Genomic DNA, 21,717 nt, shown 5'->3' on the forward strand with positions numbered 1-21,717 from the left:
AAAGAGTTCTTCTTCAAGGCATACTTTTCATCCACTGCTTAGAATTACTCATTCTCGGTAAATCTAACTCTCGCGTTAAAGAGTCTATTAGCCGATTCGAAAGGGGGCAAATGAATGAGTTGTGTCAAGCCAAATTGTCTAGCCAATTGAGCCGGATTCCCCACAATGACTATTCTTTGAAGTTAGAGTGGAGGTTCCATAGTGCAAATCACGGCAGATTAAAAAGCTTGCCCAAATTTTCTTCCAAATATAATATGTTAATAAAACCTCCCTTCTTTTAATAGACAATGATGATGATGATGCCGATGGAAATGATAAGAATCCTGCTGGCAAGAAAGAAAAAGTTGAATTGACTGCAGCAGTCGAAGGTATTGAAGGAGGTAGGGATAGTAATCCAGAAGGTTCTGGTGGTGACAAGCCTCTAGGAAGTAACAAAGGTGTGGCCCTTATGAAGGTTAAGAAAGAAAAATTTCAAGAAGATGAGCTCTATAAAGCAAAAGGAAAAAAGAAAGTTGCTTCCTCTTCTCATGTATTCTATAAATACCCTTCTAGTTGGCGTAACATCCTTTTCAATCCCTTTCTTAATGACTTCTACTGGGCTTTTCTATTTGACAGGCTCTAGCCACTGCCAAGAAAAAGTATATACCTCCTATCACTTTGTCGAGTGAGGATGACTCCACTACCGCCTCTGAAAAAAGTACTACAAAGAGGATTTCCTCTGTGAAAACTTCGTCCAAATCCATGAAACATGCAAGTCCACTTGACCAAGATCGTCCCTTGAAAAGTAATTAAAAAATGAAATTTTAGTAGCTGTGGGGCCCACCACTAATGAAAGCCTTTATCAATGACCTTATAGTCATTGTAGAACCTCACTTTTCACTCTCTGTCATCAGTTTCCCTCTCCCTCACAGTAGCTTCAGTTTTGATTTTCTTTTTTCCTCCATTTGAGCTTCATTATTTCTCTTCCATTTTTTCGGCCAAACGATTGGGTTTTCTGTCTTGGTTCCTTGACGGAAAACGTCTCGCTCGTCGTTCTCTATCACATAGTCAAAGGATTTAATTTTTGGAGGAGCAGTGATTATTTTATGAATTTTTGAAATTTTTGGATCTAAGGCTTCGGAGGAGATTTTAGGCCACTTAGAGTCGGATTCCGGAGCTGAGCCTTTGGAACAGTAGAATCCCTTATCGACGGCTACGTTTCCACCTAATAGTTTTCCGTTCCGCCACTGTTGACCGGCGTTGACTTTTGTTGACCGGCATTGACTGCGTTGATCGGCGTTGACTTTTTCGGCACGGGATGCATTTTGGCTGCTTTTGAGGTAGGGATGTCTAAACCGTTACGTTTTGACTTTAGTTGAGTTCGGTATTTGATTTCTTGCTAAGCATGCTTAAAATGACGGATATCGGGATTTAATTATTGATTATGTGTTTACATGTTTATGTGGCGAAACATGATCTAAATGATGTTAATTGTGCATGTATATGTGCTTAGTTGCAAAGTTGTTTAATGAGCATGACAAGATGTATAATGTGTTGAAAGTGATAGAAATTGCTTGTGTTGTTTATTGATTTTGATTATATGCACTCGAATGCTTGAATGTTAAATACTATGTTGTCAAAATTGTTAATTGAGAGTTTATTAATTTAATTTTCTCAAAAGCATACAAATGAGATATAGATGAATTGTATGGAATTGTGAACTTGACATGGTATGGTGATTAAAGCATAAAGCATTCATGCATCGCATTGGGCAAGAAAGGGAAAATTTGTTCTGAAATGAAATGAAATAATTTTGGGAAAATTGTTTTGGAAAGTGTTTGTGAAAACCGGATGCCTAGGAGACGCCTAGTAGTTCGTGGTGTTAGTGTAGTCTAGAGAGGATCAGGGGTTAAGTTAACTAGGCCGGATGCGACGCCTTGGAGGTGCCTTGTGGTCGTGGATAGTTAGTCAATCCCCCTTTCATGACACCTTGAAGGTGCCTTGGGTCGGATTACACTAAGGGTTTGGAAGTTGAAACGGTATTGTTTTGGAAATGGGGAGTGACATTACATAGCATGGCACATCATTGGCATACTTGATGCATTTGGTAGTTGGTTGATATATGTATGTTTGTTGATGATACAGTGGCTTTACTCGACTCTTGAGATATGATCCCGTTCTCATGCTTTCTATTCTCTATGTGGATTCACGGGGTCATAAGAGGTGTGTCTTAGGCACCTCCTACTGAGCAATTTGCTCACCCCTTATATTTAACATTTTTCAGGATACAGACGGAAAGTGGCAGACGACGCTCCTCCATAGGGTTCGATGGGTTGTAGACTGTTTTGACATACTTTGTAGCTATAATCTCATTTTATTATTATTTATTTATTTATTTATTTATTAATTATTATATATATATATATAAAAACCCTGAAATGACACATATATTATGTACTGACATAGGAAAGGACGATTGTGCCCTTAGTTAACCTCGAGTTCGAGTAAGGACCCGATTAGCAATTCAGACCCTCGGGTTCGGGTCATTGCAAAAACTATAAATAAAGTCTACACAAATCATAGTTTTCTCTAAAAATAATATATGTTTGTTTTCGATATTATTACCTGCCTTAATAACATATATCAGTCCAAATCTGACCAGAACATTTAAATTCTCCTTTAGATTGATCCTTTGTGTGGTAAACCTGTCCATATTTTGAGATTTGTTTATGATCTAGTGATACACAAAACATATTATTAATTAAGATTAATGTGCAGCTAATGGAATATATAATAAACAAAGTTTGAAATACAAAGGTGAAGAGGGAATCGAATTCATAGACAAAAATTCAAATAGATAGAAAGAGAGAGAGAGAGAGGGAGATCTTACTATTATTAGAACATTATTTAAGCAGCCAAATCCTCTAAGATAACCATCTCACGCAAGGATTTGGATCTTTAGCCCATCATTTCCCTTGCTCCTTTGTTCTTCTTGAATTTGCCTGGCAGAGTTTTCAGCAGAGCGAACTACAACAACGCAGTTGAATCATCTCTAGTGTAGATATATCTCCTAAACTAGATGGGATCTCCTCAAGCCTTGCACATTCCTCTAATACCAACTGTTGAAGGTGGGGAAAATGATTGCTGGAAGAATTCCATTGGGTAATATCCAAGCCTGAAATTTCAAGAATCTGAGTTTTTGGAACTCCCCATCACTATTGTCCGATATCTTGGACCCTCAAATGCCTCATCTAATAATTTGAGAACCTCAAGGTTGGGTAACATCCAAGAGTCGACATTTCCTCCCAACCTAGATGGACATATGATAAAGTTAGGCTTCTGAGACTTGGGGGGAAATTATCCAGATGGAAAAACCTTTTGCAGTCACTGGATATTACATTCAGTGTTTCAAGGTAAATCAAAAAGACTAGCTTAGGGAAATGGTCATCCCCATTCAATGTCTTCGTAATATAACATTTTAGTTTTCTGAGATTGGGAATCCATTTCAAGGCTCGCTCCTCTCCACTACAAAGATGCAATTTGCCTACTGTTTGTAGGTTATCCAATGAAAAAGCATGGCCATCATTGGGTACCCTAGAGAATTCAATAAGCCGTTCTGCATATAGATGCCTCAACTTCCATATCTTCCAGATATCATCTGATAAAACTAACAAACCTTTTGGGCCTTCAAAAATTAGGTTTTCTAAGTTCTAGAGGTTGGATATTGATGGCAGGAAAATCTTTTGTGGTCCAACACGCAGTGCTAAATACCTCAAAAGAGCTAGTTGTGTTATTCTCTCAGGAAATAAAGGAATTTCAATAGATGATAAATTCAAAACTCTAACAAGTATGAAATTTTGATGAATGAATGACACGTCCTTGAGATATAAGTTACATAACGAATTTAAATGACCAAAGGAAATGATAGATCAGACTTTGGACGCATAAGGATAATGTTTCAAATAAGTAAAAGTTTCTAGGTCAGGATGTATGCACATGCGACGATGTTTATTTAGGATGGTACTTGAAGAAGAAGATCCAAAAATCTGCTGAAAAAGATTCTCTTCCTGGACTTTTTCAAGATTCTATTTTAGTAAATTCTCTTCATGAGGTTTTCCAATGATGTGCTCATAGAATTTCTCTTCTTGAACCTTACCAAAAATTCGTTGAAGTAAGTTCTCTTTGTGACCTTTTATTGAAGCCTGATGAAGAAAATTCTCTTCGTTAGCTTTTCATATGCACAAGTCACGCAAGAGATCATGTACATAGAATGCTTTGATTTCACCACTAGAGCTTTTCTTTGAAACAATTACAAGACTTCTATCCATTAGATTAATCAAGTAATCCTCCGCCACTTCTTCCAAAGTCTTCTGCTCATTTTGGCATATAAATCCCTCGGCAGCCCATAACCAGATCAATTTCCACACAGGAATTTCGTAGTCTTCCATAAATGCTCCGAGATAGAGGAAGCATGCTTTCAAGTAGCGAGGCAAGACATTGTAACTCAGTTCTAGTGTGTGCATGTATTGCTCTGGATCACTCACCGTGTATGAATGTATGCTTTCAGCAACATGCTTCCACAATTCCAGTGTCTTGTCTTGTTTTGCCAGAAGTCCAGATATCACAACATTTGCAAGGGGTAGTCCTTCACATTTTTTGGCAATTTGTTTTCCAATTTCCATCAACTCTAGAGGGCAGCTTTCTTACCGAAATGTCTTGAATCGCAATAGATCCCAGCTTTCATCTTTATTTAGAAAGCCCAAATGGTGAGGTTTAGCATGCAAAGCGACAGTTAAGATTTGACCACGGTAATTCGAGATTATACAGATTGTACAGCTCAGGATTGAATTATTTACTTCTTGATGTAGAGCTAATTGATAGGTAATTAGTTTCCTAATTATCGTATATTTAGTTACCTATTTTAGCTAGGTACTACTTTATAAATTAAATGTAACACCGTCGTCAATAATATTGAATTAAGTTTTTAATCTTCATATTCCTTCTTTGAATTCCAAGATGGTATCAAAGCCAGGTTTGAATCGTACCTGAACAGACCTTTGAATTTCTTTGAATTTATTTTAATTTCATTGAGCCATACACATACACATACACATACACATTCCCATACAAATATGACAGACCCCTCACACGCAGCAGCGGAACTGCTGTCTGCGGCTGCCGGCGATCTGCCATCGCCGGATCTGGATCTTCTATGAACCGCTGCCTGCCGGTGACTTCAAACAACGACGACGTTGCTAAAGCTCAACCAAACCGCTGTCGATCGCATCTCTGCCGCTGTCGTCACCAGCCACAGCCATCACAAGCTGCAGCCCGCACCATCGCTGGATCAGCAGCCTGTGCCGAATCAGTCGCCGTTGCCGTTGCCGAATCAGTCTCCTTCGCTGCTTTCACCACCGATCGGATCATCTAGCCGCCACTGCTGCCGCTAAATTCGATCTCTGCCATCCGCCGCAGCGAGCTCTCCATCCCCAAGCTCACCACTGCTGCCACTCCACAACCACCGAGCTCACCACTATCTTCAAACCGAGCTCACAGTCATGATCTCCAACCGTCGACGACGGAACTGCCGCACCGAACCAGATCTGCTCTCAACCAATCGCCAATCTGAACTGGATTTGGACTCGCCGCCGATCTGTGGACGACCCTCCACCGCCGCACCATCGCCGGTCGCCTTCCTTAACCGGAGGTCATGGCCGAGCTCTACTGCCAGTTCGTCTTCTCCTAGCCGAGTCCTGCAATCCTGATTTGTTCTTGTGATATATATATATATATATCTTATTTTTCAAAAATCAAAAATCAAAAAAAATCAAAACCCTCTGTTTGGTCACAAGTGTAATACTATTCCAGTTCTGGATTAGTTCACAACTAAACTAGTTTTGTAACCTCATTTGAAAACTGGTTCTGTGATAAACCAGTTCCAAAAAAAAAATGAGTGAACAAAATATTGAATCATCTGGAGCAGACAAGTCTACCTACAAATGCATTCATTGCAACCATACTGGTCATACCAAAAGTCGCTGTTTCAAATTTATGGGATATCTGGAATGATGGGATCATCGTCGTTGGAAGAAGAATTCAACAAAGACCTCCACTGCAGCAGTTGTTATGACGACAAATACTAGTGGTAAGAATTTCAATATTTCTACACATGTTGCTAATAGTGCATGGATAATTGATTTTGGTGCCACAGATTATATGACATTTGATTCTAGACAGGTCTCACCTCTTAATTCATCCTCACACAAATTTGTTTCAACTACCAATTGGACTTTGACCCCAGTTATTGGGAAAGGATCTTTGACACCCACTGATAATCTGCATTTAGATTCTGTTTTAGTTGTTCCATCTTTAGATTCTAATCTTTTATCAGTTTCCCAAATTACCACAGCTTTATCTTTTGTTGTAATTTTTTGGCCTGATTTTTGTGTATTTAAGGACATCCAAACAAAACAGAGGATTGGTTGTGGTATTCGGTGAGGGAAACTGTATTACTTGGACTTGATGTCCAAAAGTTCAGACAAGCTACGACAAGCATTGACAGTGGATGGTTCTGAGGGGGAGAGAAACAAATATGAAATCTGGCTGTGGCATCGACGTCTGGGCATGCTTCCTTTGGTTGTTTGAAAAAATTATTTCCTAGTTTGTTTGCAAAATGTGATGCTTCTAGTTTCCGCTGTGATGTTTATGAACTAGCAAAAAGCCATCGTGTTTCGTATCCATTATGTTTGCATAAAAGTCCACATCCTTTTATGCTTATACATTCTGATGTTTGGGGTCTGTCCAAAGTTACTACTTTAAGTGGATCCCGTTGGTTTGTTACTTTTATTAATGACTATACCAAGATGACCTGGTTGTGCTTGATGAAGTCCAAAGGTGAAGTGAACTTATTGTTTCAGAAGTTTCATAAAATGGTTGAAACTCAATACAATGCACATATTCAGGTTCTCCGTAGTGACAATGGTGGAGAATATCAGAGTTTTGCCCTTTAACAGTATTTGAAAGCACGTGGAACTATTCATCAAACCACTTGTTCCAATATACCCCACCAGAATGGGGTTGCAAAGCGAAAAAATCGACACTTGTTAGAGGTTGTTCGCGCTTCATTGATAGAAGCGCATATGCCATTATCGTATTAGGGAGAAGCACTTACCACTACAGCATATCTCATCAATCGAGTACCTTCCAGCTCTATTGCCTTCAGGACACCATTGCAAGCTCTCATTGACGCAGTTGTTGGCCCAACCGTCCCAAGTCTACCTCCTCATGTCTTTGGTTGTGTAGCGTTTGTTCACTTCCATAAGCATCAACGCAATAAGCTAACTCCTCGCGCATTGCGATGTGTTTTTCTTGGATATACTACTCATTAAAAGGGGTATCGCTGTTATCACCCTCCAACTCGACGAATGTTTATCACCATGGATGTTGTCTTCCATGACGACTCGATGTATTTTTCCTCTGCGTCTGAACTTCAGGGGGAGTACCAGAAAGAAATTCAGACTCTAGATTATGATTATCACATTTTTTACGGCAATTCTCATGGTGATGACTCACAAGTCAGACCAGCCAATCAGGAATCAGGCGAATTGGATTCAAGTGGTATACGTTTGGATTAAAGTGGTGATGAACGCCCCGAAATGGAAAGTATGGCGCCAACCTCACCGTCGTCCGAGTTTGAGTCCCTCGCAATTGATATATCAAACCAATCACCTGTTGAGGATGTTCCTGAATTAATGTCTGAGCCACTCAGAAAACAATTACCACAGCATCACACTAGAGGTATTCCTAAACCTACATATGAACCCGAACTTTCTAGTAAAGTTAAGTATCCTATGAGTCATTATGTGTCAAACCATCATTTGTCAGAATCAAATTTGTCATTTGTAAATCAATTATCTACTGTATCTATTCTTAATAGTGTGCAGGAAGCCTTAGTTGACCCTAGGTGGAAAGCAGCTATGAACGAGGAGATGAAATCCTTACAGAAAAATAAAACTTGGGAACTCATTGATCTTCCACCAGGAAAGAAACCAGTAGGATGTCGATGGATTTACACTGTAAAGTATAAAGCCGATGGCACAGTTAAACACTTTAAAGCAAGATTGGTGGCAAAAGGTTACACCCAAACCTATGGAATCGATTATACAGAGATGTTCGCACCTGTAGCCAAAATCAAGACAGTTCGGGTCTTGTTGTCTTTAGCTGCGAACTTGGATTGGCCATTGCAATAATTCGATGTGAAGAATGCCTTTCTGCATGGTGAATTATCTGAAGAAGTCTACATGGATCTCCCACTAAGATGCATGATACTCGAAAAGTATACTCGGAAGGTCTGCAGGTTAAAGAAATCATTATATAGATTGAAACAATCTCCGAGAGCATAGTTTGGAAGATTCACAAAGTCGATGATAACATTTGGCAACCGTCAGAGTAATTCAGACCACACATTATTCCGGAAGAAACAACAGGGTAAGATCACTGCACTCATTGTATACGTAGATGACATGGTGGTTATAGGGAATGATCCTGAAGAAATGAAGGCTCTCAAGAAGTACTTGTCTAGAGAATTCGAAATGAAAGATCTAGGTCCTCTAAGATATTTTCTTGGGATCGAAGTATCTCGATCTAATAAAGGAATTTTTCTATCTCAAAGAAAATATGCCTTAGATCTATTACAAGAGACTGGCATGACAACATGTTAACCAGCTGAGACACCAGTGGAAAAAAGACTGAAGTTATGTGTTGAGTCCAACCAAGTACTTGCTAATAAAGAAAGATATCAAAGACTTGTAGGGAGATTGATGTATTTAGCACATACGAGACCGGATCGGGCTTATGCATTAAGCATTGTTAGCCAGTTTATGCATGATCCTGGAGAGCAACATATGAATGCAGTTATGCGCATTTTGAGGTATCTGAAATCTACTCCTGGAAAAGGAATTTTGTTCACTAAAAATGCTGGTTATCAAAACATAGATGCATATACTGATGCTGACTGGGCTGGAGCTATAGATGATAAGCGATCTACTTCTAGTTACTTTACTTTTGTAGGAGGTAATCTTGTTACATGGAGAAGCAAGAAACAAAATGTTGTTGCTCGCTCGAGTGCAGAAGCTGAATTCAGAGGTATGGCACTTGGACTTTGTGAAACTTTGTGGTTAAGACTTCTCTTGCGGGATTTGGGTTATTTATTTGGGCAACCGATTCGACTATATTGTGACAATAAAGCAACATGTGATATTGCCCATAATCCAGTTTAACATGATCGTACGAAATATGTCGAAATAGACAGATTCTTCATTAAGGAAAAGTTGGATGGAAAAATTGTGGAGTTGCCTAAGATTCGATCTGAAGATCAACTAGCCGACATTCTCACCAAAGCAGTATCAAATCAAGTGTTTTCAAAAATTTTAGATAAGTTGGGCATGGGTGACATCTATGCACTAACTTGAGGGGGAGTGTTGAGATTTGACCACGTGTAATTCGGGATTATACAGATTGTACAGCTCAGGATTGAATTATTTACTTATTGATTTAGGGCTAATTGGCAGGTAATTAGTTTCCTGATTATTGTATATTTAGTTACCTATTTTAGCTAGGTATTACTCTATAAATTGAATGTAACACCATCGTCAATAATATTGAATTGAGTTTTTAATCCTCATATTCCTTCTTTGAATTTCAAGAGCGACAGCCACATTTTCATGTCGAGTGGTGAAAAGAATTCGACTGCCATTGCTGTCATTTGGAAAATTTAGTTTCAGATCATCCCAAGGCTCTGAATTCCATATATCATCCATGATTATAAGATACCTCTTACCCTTTAAGCTTTTGTACAGCTCTTCACCTACCTTTTCATCACACATTTCACAAATATCATCTCTAGATGGGAAGGCGGAGTTAAAAATGGCAAGCAACAAATCCCTCTTCTGATATACTTGACACATAAATCCGTGCACGAATATAAAAGTGATATTCAATGAAAAAATCATTGTAAACTTTTTTGGAGAGAGTTGTCTTACCGAGTCCAGGCATGCCAACGATGGCTATGCACTTTAGCTGCTTTCCATGTTCTTCAGTAAGCAGTTCCTTTATTGTCCTTGTTTCTTCATTGATATCAACTACTGTTTCTTCCTGTACCATGGGCCTCATTGGTTTTGATGAAGTTCCAGGGGAAGACTTTATGGATCGTAGGGCTCCTGTCATGCCATAGAGCTTCTTCTTCTCGTAAATCTCCTTCACCTCTGTTTTTATAGACTTGATGTGTTCTCTGACACTGCCTAAACCACAACGAATTTTATCCGCCGAGCAATCAAGCCATGTGAGACCCAAATTCCTTCCATAAAGATTCATCATCTCCGTCTTGGTAGAATGAATCACATGTGTGACACCGCAAATCTGCAAGGATCAGGAAGAAATTGTACAAACAATTCATCAGTGTGAGAATTATCAAGGGATGTGACACTTGATACCTTATCAGAAATTGTCATGATCACCTTTTTCTTGATATTCTGAATCAACATTGTGGGACGCGATAATAGACATGATAATATCCATGAAAATTCCTTAACCAGGTCAGCCATCTCTTGGGACAAACTGAGGAGGATATGAATGTCAAAGTCAGGCCAAGTGGGACTCAGTTCCTTCACGTCTTCTTCGTTAATCAGAATCACGAATCTTTTTAGTCCGATGGACCATCATTTCGGACAATTTGATGAAGAAACGGAATTCATCAGGCATGTCACGAGACTGAAGCCATTTGATAATCATTCTTTTTCTCATCTGACTTTGTGGAGCTTTCCTCCCTTCTCTATCCTCATTGATCTCATAAATATTGTTCAATATTCTGATCGCTGTATTAACATCAATCATTGTATTAACATCAATCATTCTTTGCACATTTGTTATATATACATTGAAAAAATCTATCTCATCTGCAATAGTTTTAAAGCCACGATAGATGTTCTTAGCCAGATCAACCATCTCCCAGGACAAACGGAGACCAAGCACTTCATCAGCAGCAGCAAACACTGTTGTTCTTGTTGTATGTTGTTTCTGCAAGACAGTGCTGACGACTAGCGGATCAATGATATCTGCAACCTTGCGAGTCAAATCTTCAATTTTTGAGACCAGCTGCTCATGCTCCTCATTGCGTATCATATCTTCCGATGAATCTTTGAGAAACTTTCCAAGGAATTTGATATCCTCATAAAGCAATTGGATTTGGTCCTTGTCTTCTATGAGTTTCTTCTCAATCAACCGATCATCATTTGAGTTTACTAGCAACTGCCTCATCTTCTCCAACACAAAGTCCACAACAGTACTGTCTGTCATCTTCAAATTGATGAATGAAACAAACTGGAGTGAGTCAAGAGATCATGGGAACAACTGATTCACTCCTATTTGGGTCCAACCATGTAATCTGGGTAGAAAGTGGTTTCAAGCTAGCGTAAAGGGTCATTGAATGAGGCCTTCATCTCCTCTCTTTCCGGATATGAAATTGAGAATGTATCATATCTTTTTCTTTTCGGCTTCTTTTTCTTTTTCTTTTGCTTTTGCTTTTCCTTTTGCATTTGGAATTTCTTATGGTATATCAATAATGCAGGTATAAAAAATGAAAACAGTAATATCCCTTAAATAAATTAAAATTGATCAATGTATAAAGGAACACTACGATCACGCGAATCATGAGCGCTTATGAAAATGCAATATTTGTAGAACATTGCTCACAGCTTCTTCCTCGGTAAAATTTGCCCATGATTCTTTGACTTTATCCTTTCCTTTGTTCCTTCAAACAAGGATTTGAATTCAAAAACAAATCCCCCTTTGAGACCTTTGTTACCAGCTCTTCCTTACCCAGATGACCGTTAGTAGAGCCCCCAATGGATAGTTTTGACAAGCCATAAAAAGATTTTGGGTTGGGCTGATCTACTCCCAATTTCCCAAACACAGTTATTTTGGGGCCACTCAAAGACATTTTGAATTATTGTAATCTGGCCCACTTCCAACTCCACCAGAACTAGACTTGAATGAAAGCCCACTTGAGCTCTCCAAAGTTTCAATATTTCCCTCCTTCCCTTTCAGCCTGAATATATATATATATATATATATATATATATATATATATATATATACATATATTTCCAATCACGAAGGAGGAGGTTATGACCACATCTCTGTGATGAACGTTTCCATCTTATTCAAAACAGAGGATTGAGAAGAAACAGAGTTCCTCTGGCATTATGCTCTTGCCAAATGTGATAGATGGTTGCTGACAATGCAATTTTTCGAATTGTGTTGCTCAAGTTATTTTGCTTCCAATGCAGGATAGATGTTTGGTAGTGTGCTTCATTGGATGGAAAAATATCATGAGCCTGCATTTATGAATTCCTTTACCAGAGTGTTACTCGGGCATCCCAAAGCTACCATTCTTTGCTCCGAAAATCTTTCGTCCACTGTTGAGCCAATGGTCCGTCCAGAACATGAGCTTTCGCCAAAGGCCTCATCTCCATGAGCATGATTGTGGTATCTTCATAGTCCACGAGTTGTTGCTCTTAACCAGGTATTGTTTGCACCATTGTATATGTCCCCAAATTCTTCCCAAACATGTTTTAGAATGGCTGATTTGTTGGAGATTTCCAGGTCGGTTGAACCTAGATCACCTTCCATTAGTAGAGAGTTCAGTTCAGTGTTAATCTTCTTGGGCAATTTGAAAACATGCTAGACCAATACAATTGTGTTGAGATAAGGACGGATATCTAATTAGTTGTAATCTTCTTCCATCCCAAAAATTTCAACTTAACAAAAAATATATATATATATCAAGGCTAAAATGTAATGTTTGTGATTTATATATAAAAATAAAAAATAAAAATAAATAAATAAATTATTACTATGGGTATTTTTAGCCCAGCCCAAAAAAAAAAAATTATTATTAATATTAACCCACCCAAATAAGCCCAAATCAGCTAAGCCACAATACTAAAATAAAGGCTCAAGCCTAACAAGCCCTATTAATTATGAGTATTAGGATATGAAGTAAAACATATTTTGAGATAAATTTGTTGTAGAGGCCGTTATGAAATTATATATATAGAATAAATTCATAATTTCAACACTTTCAAATCATCATAAAAAATAAACAGAGCTCCACTGTTTATCTTGAAAGTATTCAACAAATAAACAAAAAAATCTATTGTATTATAAACTACGAAAATTTGATGATTTTAATCTCTAAATAGACAAGGAGTATTAGTATAAAAGAAAACATCTAAATTCAATAATTCACAAATCAAAAGTTACTAACTAACTATAGATTTAGATAAAACAAATATAGATGGGTAAGTGTTAGAATTTCAAATTGATTTATAAAATAAAACCACAAACAAAAATTACAATAATTCAATCTTTAAAACCAAAAAAACCAAATATGAAACGTGTTAAAACATAGCACGATGGGAGATGAATTTCTTACTGATTGCATGACGGGACCTTGTTTGAAAAATTGACTTGGAGTCTATTATCGACGAATTCGAGTTTTTAAAGACTCGTCGAGCACAACTTAGATAGATATTTTGTAATATTTGAATTCAAATATTTATCTAGATTATGTTATAAAAAATTTTGCTTAAGAAATTGTGTTATTAAATTTATGTTTAATTTTAGCCCACCCTACAGACAATTCCTAGATCCGCCCTTGTATATATATATATATATATATATATATATATATATATATATATATATATATCTGTGTGTGTGTTGGGGGGAGAGGGGGGGTAGTAAATTTTAAAATGAAAAGAAAAGTTAAACGAAAAAGGTTTTTGGTGGTGGAACCGACCACTAATTTTTTTTTATGTGGCCAAGAGGCCATGTTTTGGCCTTACCCACCACTAATTTTTTTTATGTGGCCAAGAGGCCATGTTTTGGCCTTAATTCTTCTTTTTTTCTCTCTCTCCCGTAAGCCTTCTCCTTCTCTTCTTTTTTTCTTTTTTCTTTCTTCTTAAATTTCAAGTTTTGATTAACCCCTAACCGTTAGGAGATTTTTGGTACCGTTTGCGGCAAAACGGAGAGCTCAGCGAGATCTACGCATGGGTGTAAGCAATTTATCATTTGGTTCACCCTAAGAAATTTGAATTCTAGGGTTCAAATTAGAGGTTTTCATCATTTTGAGGTAGGGGTGCTCTAATATACAATTTCTTGGATTTCTTGTGAAGTTTTCTTTTAATTAGACTCTAAGCATGCTTAAATTTAATTTTGCTTGATTATGTTTGTTGTGGTTGTTGTTATTTAAGTGATAAAGGCATGCTAGGTGTTAAGTGAGCTTAGAAATATGATTAAACCTTTTGTGGTGAATAAGCATGCTTACTTTTGATATATTATATGCCTATGTTTTCAAATTGCTATGAAAAGTGATGTAGTAATTATGAAAATGAATGATTATATTTTATACTTTATTTATTTAAGTTGTTGGATTTGCTAATTGAAAGTATGTAAAATGTCATGATTTAGAAAGTATTAGAATGTGATATTGTGTGGGAATTCATATTTTAAGCATGCTTGAATGATATGGATAAAATATAGGAAATATCTATATTGTTATGGCATTGAAGGATTTGTATAGTTCATACTTTATCATTAGGAAAGTAAAAAAGAGAAAAGTTTGTTTTAAAAACAAATGAAATTGTTTTTGGGAAAAGTTTTTGAAGAGTGTTGTGAAAAACTCGGATGCCTAGGAGACGTCTAGTGGTCCGTGGTGTTAATGTGATCTAGAGGGGGTTTAGAGAGAGACTGTAGTGTGGTTGAGCTACCTAGGCCCAGACGATGCCATGGAGGTGCCATATGGTCGGGGAAAGCTAGCTAACCCCACCATCGTGACGCCTTGGAGGTGTCTTAGGTCAGATTGCACTAACGGTTTGGAGGATTGAAACGGTATTGTTTTGGAAATGGGGAGCGACATTGCATGGCATGGCATTGCATTGGCATACATTGTACATTTGGTAGTTAGACGACTTGAATATGCATTGTTAGTATTGTCGTTGTTTTGCTTGTTTTTCTCGAGGCATGACCCTACTTACTTGTACTCTATTCCTTATGTGGATTCACGGGTTTATAAGAAGTGTGTCTTAGACACTTCCTACTAAGCTTATGCTCACTCCTTTATTATTAACATTTTTCAGGATACGGAAGGGAAGTGGTGTGACAACCCGGATTTTTTTAAATTTAATTTACTTCATTATATTTTTTGGTTGCCATAATTAATGATTTAATTTTGATTGGAGTTTTTATTAATTAGGTTGATTAATTTTCTTACATTATATATATATATATACACACACACACACACACACATAAGGATGGCAGTTTGACGAAATGGGGATGAAGGAAGTGGTAATGTGATTGCGGGTCCCACTTGTGATAATGATGGGTTTTTGATATGTTACATTTTCATATATGTTTGTGTGTGTGTGTGTGTGTGTGTGTGAGAGAGATATATATGTATGGTCAGATGAAGCAATGAGATAGGTAGTGCCAAAAATGAAGAAAAAATTGAGATGGTAATGTGATGATGGTAATGCGGGTCCCACGAAACTTTTTGGGAAAATTTGTTTGATTTTGATTTTATGCACAAAGTTTTTGTGCACTTGGGATGCGATAAGAAAAAAAATTGGTGGTTGCCGAAAAGATAAGGAGAGAGGAAGATTGTGATAAAGGTGGTGGTGGGACCCATAAACATAAATTAGTGGCCAATTTTCCTTTGATTTTAACTGAGCACGTGGGTTGTAATGTGGGTTATGATGTGTTTGGACTGATATTTGTGTTGGGTCGATGCATATTGCCTATATATAAGTTGTATCTGTTTAGTGACTTTGGTAAAGAATTAGAGAAAGCATACAAGTAATGAAATAAAGGAAACAGATACAGAAAGAGTGAGCCGAGACACAGAGATGGACAGACACAGATAGAGCCGAAAGTTTTAGAGGAGGCACATAGGGCCGGACTTGAGACTTTGATGATCCATGATATTTCTTTTACGGGTTATTTAGACTTTGCCACTGAAGGTAAAGTCGACAAGCGCGCCGAGATCTACATTTTGATCAGAGCAAAGTGTCGTTTGGCCACCATTTGGGAATTCGAGATTTAGGGTTTTTTACCTATTTTAAGGTAGGGGTTTTCCTAAGCCTTCAAACTTTGCCTTTTGTTGAGTAATTTCTTCCTTTTGATTACGTTATATTGAATGTAAGTTTATCAAAAAAAATAAAAAATAAAAAATAAAAAATAAATGAACAATTTACTTTCTATACTAAATGATAATTGTTATCATGATTGAAGTGTTGAGATTATGGGTTTAAAGCATGCTACGTGGAATGACTGGACTGTGTTGTGTTGAAAATTGATTTGCTAACATGATTTGCGATGGGTTGAATTATATGGAGAGCATGCTTGTTGTTTCACTTAAATAAATGTTATGATTATAATTGGTTATTATAGAATGTCATGTTTACATACATTGAATTGTAAATGCCATGCTAATATTATTATTAGTGTTGTGATGAGCTTGATGATCACGAGCATGTGAAATGTTGCATTGCATGACATGGCAAGGAAAGGGATTTGAAATGGTTTTGAAAATGAAGTTTTTTGAAAAGAAAAGTTTTTCTATAAATGGGAAGTTTTTATAAAATGAACTGTATTTCGCGAGTCCGAGGCTAGCTTGACCTAGAGGGAGCACGGCCAGGTGTAAGGCGTGAAAAAATTGATACTAGGCCCTTTAACGGTTGCTAGATTTGGAACCAGGGATAGCTATCAATCTCGCCTCGGTAAAGTCGGTTAGCGGGTTTTCGAAAAATGAAAGTTGGGTCAGTAGAAACCAAGTATGAGACAAAGTGCATCATATTGCATATCATGCACGATATTTGTTGAGGTGTTTGACATGGTTAATGGAAATACTTGTCATGCTATAGATATTATATGGATTCCTCAATGTATGACCCCATATTCTATTATTCCCTTATGTGATACGTGGCTCAAGGGAGTCTAAAGTTGGCACCTTAGGCGACTTCTACTAAGCGGCTGGCTTACCCTATTATATTACTACATTTTTCAGGTCATGGGAAGGAAGTGGCGGACGACGCTCCTCCACAAGTTTGAATGGGTTAGTGGACTGTTTTATCGTCTTTTATATTTGTGATCTCATTTGTTTTGTATAAGCCTTGGGATGGCACGTACATTATGTATCAACCTTGGAAATTATCATAATGCCCTTAGACGACATTGGGTTTGGGTAAGGACCCAGTTAGCGATTCAGACCCTCGGGTTTGGGTCATTACAAATTTGGTATCAAAGCGATGGTTCGAAAACCTTTAGGACGACTGGTAGTGGCTTACTTAGATGGGGTAGAAGGTTGACTTGCATTGATTGTGTACTTGTGTTTACGTGTTTACTATTTTAAAAAGCATACCTACTTGTTACTTGCTTATATGTTTATGGTTTTAAAAAAGGCATGTTTATTTGCTAAGTGTCCACATGCTTACATATTTAATTGTTAAAATTTATGTTACATGGCTATGTTGATGAAATGTATAAATGATTGAAACCATGCTAATTATGATATGATGACAAATGTGATTTAGGTGGTAACGGTAAGTGGTAGGCATGGTGTGTGCAGTTTTAATTTAAATGATAATGTGGCAAATAGTGAGCACGGTAGGTGCAAACATGTCTCGTATGGTATTGTAACTGTTATTTAGGCATGGTTATGCAAGTATTTTTTAAAAAAAATTAAAGATGGGGTGTTTATTTACTTTCAAATGATGGGACACGATTATATCATGGTATGGGGTACGGTTATTATATATGTGTGTTCATGTGTGTACATACAGTTGGGTGTGGGATGATTGCTAATACGGTAGAGTACTTGTTGTAGCATTAATGGTTGTGCAAGTTTTGACTTGAGTAGGGGAGGAGCTCGGTTGCTCCAGGGTTGTTTGGGTGCCGGTTCTTATCGAACAAATGGCGTAGGTCTTTAGCTCGTGGATCGAGTTATTCAGTTCATGGTTGCTTCAGTTTTCTCATTATTTTTAAGGCGTAGTGCTTAGGGCACGACCTTCGAATGATTGCTATAGCACAGTGCGATGTTCAGGGCGAGACGTATGAATTTCATGTGTTAGTGCATGGGTTTTGTAACCGGCAAGATCAGGTGTAAGGAGTAAGGGTTTCGTGGGAGAAAGGTGACGGTGGCCGCTTGTATACGCCAAAATAATGTAGTGAATGTGCGGTTCAAGAAAAGCCTTTTAGGTCAAATTTAAATTTATAAAAACCACTACCACCAGTACTACTCACGTAGCAAGAGTGAGTATGGATCGTTCCAAGTGATTATACGTGTTGGAATTTAACTTCGACTCTAGTGGATCACAAGATTTCAAAGGAAAGATTGATTGTTTGAATTAAACTAAAATTTAATTAATTAAAATGTAATTAAAATAAAATAAGTTTAGATAGGGATTTAAGAGATGAGAAGGTCTTGGGTTGCATTGGAATTGCCATCAAGCTTGTTCACCAAACCACACACTTTCAACTAATTTGGGGAAAACATTCTTGTGAACAAAATGCGACTACTAATTGCAATATTAAGCATAGACCATCAAATTCATGTATGAATTATCTACTTAACCGACAAATAAACTTAGTGTAGTATAGCCCATCAATTCTAAGCATGACCCATCAAACTAGTCACAATTGTAGCACACATCAATCTAGAGAATCAAAGAATTTGCAATAATAAGCCATGGAATATCAAATCAAGTAAAGATTGTCTACCTACCTACAAACATGAATTAAATTGTAGAACAACCCATCTAGTATAAGTACAATCCATCAAATTAATTGACAAACCCATCTAATAAAAGCCATGTCTAGCCATCACTAGATTCTTAATCAACCGCATATAGACATGCAATTAATATAGAAAAACTAGTTTAGAGATCAATTCCCAAATAATCACACATAAGACAACATGTAATCATAAAAAGAATCAATAGGAAGAATTAAACCATATCAATCATGTGAGACATAATTCCCAATTTAATCACACATAGACATATAAATAAACTAGATAATTAATAGGAAGAATAAAACCATAAAAATCATAGAAATATACCAAGATTCATCAAATTCACAAGGCTAGAACACTAATCACAAGATATTATTTCCTAAAAAGTATGAAAGAAATAAAGGTTTAGATTACAAACTTGGGGCTTATCCAAGCCCCAAGGAGAAGTCTAGCCAATCATGGAGGAGGTAGGTGTGATCTTGGAACCCTCAAGGGCAATCCCCAAACATGGCTCCGTCTTCTTCCTTTTCTTCTTTGTTGAAATATAGAAACAGAGAATGTGTAAATCTAAAGATATGTTCTTGGTACCTCCACTCTTCTCTTTTCTTCTAAACCTAATCTCTAACTTTTCTAGAGAAAGAAAATAAAAATTACAATGTAAAAATAAAATGATGAAAAAGCCCTTTACAAAATGGTTCAATTCCCTTTAAATACAAGGTCCTTTTTTTAATCACTAAGTCAGAAATACAGCCCCAAAAATATCTAATCCCACAACTATGTGGTAAGTGGAGTTCGGGCACGCGGGAATAAAACAGCTCGCTGCCAGCACATTTTCGATCGATCGAAACTTCGATCGATCCAAAATATCTTCGATCCATCCAAATTTTCAGCATTTTTGACCTTTTTCCAGATTTTTCTGAAATTGTGTAGGAACTTTTGTTTGATTCCAAGAAAGCTATAATAAACCATTTTTAGCCCGTTTGAATTTTATTGACCTGAAATAGACAAAAACACAAATAAGTATCTAAGACATAAAAGTAAGATAGATGAATGGACTAAAATACTCTCGCTTAGGTGCTAAAATGCGTCACATTTGAGCACTCATCACACCCCCAAACTTAGATATTGCTAGTCTCTAGCAATGAACTACAAGGAGAAGAAAGAAATAAACAAGTAAGTAACTATGAACTAGAAAGCAATAAAAGGATAACGCCACTTTCGTAGGGAACACGATTGCATTTAGCGTATGCAACAAGCCTTTTAAACCCCTAGGTTACCCCTAGTGGACGAGTGAAATCTTGTGAGAGTTTCCAGAAATGATACCCATAAACATTGAGCTCTTTCTCACTAAAGAGGCACCAATATACAAAACAAGTATTGGAAGAAAACTACCTCAAGTTTGCAATTTTTCAACCATTTCTAAGCAATCCCCCAAAATCTCAACATCAAGCAAGCAAGTACGGTCCTCCACATATTAAGAAAATGATCATACAGATCAAAACAACTCTAGAATCCTTTTTGAGTGAACCGTCATCAAATATGTTGCTATCTAAGTCAACTAAAGAAATGATCACATCCTTACCCTCAAACTAGCACACAGATCTAGTACCGATCATCAAAACAAAGAATGAACCTTTTATTAAAGCTTTATTCATCTAGGTGCACTTATTCTTTTCACTCGATTTATTATTATTATTATTATTATTATTATTATTATACTATCCTAGAGGATCAAAGATGGAAGCATGGTGCAATGTAGTAATCTATTAAGCTTTATAGCGATCCATGAGGTCAAGCGTTAGGTCAATCATTCCCAAACCGGACGGCTTTAGGGCATTAGGTGTTTAAACACCCCTAAGGACTTATAAGCTCAAATCAACTAGATTACAAATCAAAACAACCTCCATCTAATCAATTCCCACTTCTCACCTTTTGGGAGAAGTCCTCACTTTTTTTATTACTTTTGCAACTTTCAATTTTTTTTTTTTTTTTTTTTTCAGAATTTTATTATTAACCTAGAGTTTGGGCCCTCCACCTTTTGACACGAGAAATTCAATGCTTAATGAGGTTAGAATCCCGGCTACTCAATGAAAAGGGATTGTTATCCACTTTTGTCAAAATGAAAGTTTTCTATGCACTACTAGCTCAATTGGGATATAACCAATTCAATAATCAATAAAGCATGTACCCCATAAATGAATACTAGTGTGTGCCTATGCTAGTGTAGAATCCTAGAGTGAATCTCAAAACAATCACAAAATCAGGATGATGTGGACCACAAATGCAAGCAAGACATCAATCTTTCAAAAGATTTACTCCTAAATGGCATCCACAAGGCATACAAGGAGTATTGGACTCTTAAGTCAAGCAATTTTTAAATTCTAATCATCATGGTCCTCAAAAGATTAAAATCATAGCTCAAATGGATCCCAAATCTCAATTATGCAATTAAGTCTCAAACTTAAGTAGAATGCAACAAAGTCACCTTACCCCCCAACTTAAACCACACATTGTCCTCAATGTGCAATGAGAACAATGGAAAAGATAGAAAGAATATACCATGGTGGCAAAGACATGAAGCCCGGTAATGATCCATTGGGAAAGAGTGCACCCCCAAACTTGGAATCAACAACATACTTGAATAACCATACTAGCAAACTCACATCAAATATCAAATGGGATAAGATAAATAAATCAAGCATTCTAAGGCAATATAGCAGAAGATGAAAGAGAGATGTGAGATCAAGCCCAATAGAAAATATAAAATTAGCATGACTATACATAAGGGCACAATGGTGAATTTTTTTTTTTTTTTTTTTTTTTTTTTTTTTTTTTTTTTTTCATTTAATGAAAGCAAGTATATACAAAATGCAAGAAATAAAATGCAA

General features: G+C 36.9%; 1 protein-coding gene across 1 annotated transcript; it reads right to left on the reverse strand.

Annotated features, from left to right (window-relative positions):
• Positions 1-4,211: 4,211 nt before the first annotated feature.
• Positions 4,212-11,677, reverse strand: LOC132296547 (putative late blight resistance protein homolog R1B-16). The gene is made up of 4 exons (XM_059794739.1): positions 10,494-11,677; positions 9,696-10,395; positions 5,479-5,582; positions 4,212-4,677 (listed from the first exon to the last, which is right to left on the reverse strand). Exons 2-4 carry the CDS (start codon positions 9,987-9,989, stop codon positions 4,212-4,214), a joined length of 864 nt encoding a protein of 287 aa, XP_059650722.1. The 5' UTR covers positions 9,990-10,395; positions 10,494-11,677.
• Between the last annotated feature and the right edge of the window lie 10,040 nt (positions 11,678-21,717).

Source organism: Cornus florida, unplaced genomic scaffold (genome assembly GCF_030987335.1).
Source record: "Cornus florida cultivar Cherokee Brave unplaced genomic scaffold, ASM3098733v1 CherokeeBrave_3.0.0_Hap2_Chr02, whole genome shotgun sequence".
Classification (NCBI taxonomy): Eukaryota; Viridiplantae; Streptophyta; class Magnoliopsida; order Cornales; family Cornaceae; genus Cornus; species Cornus florida.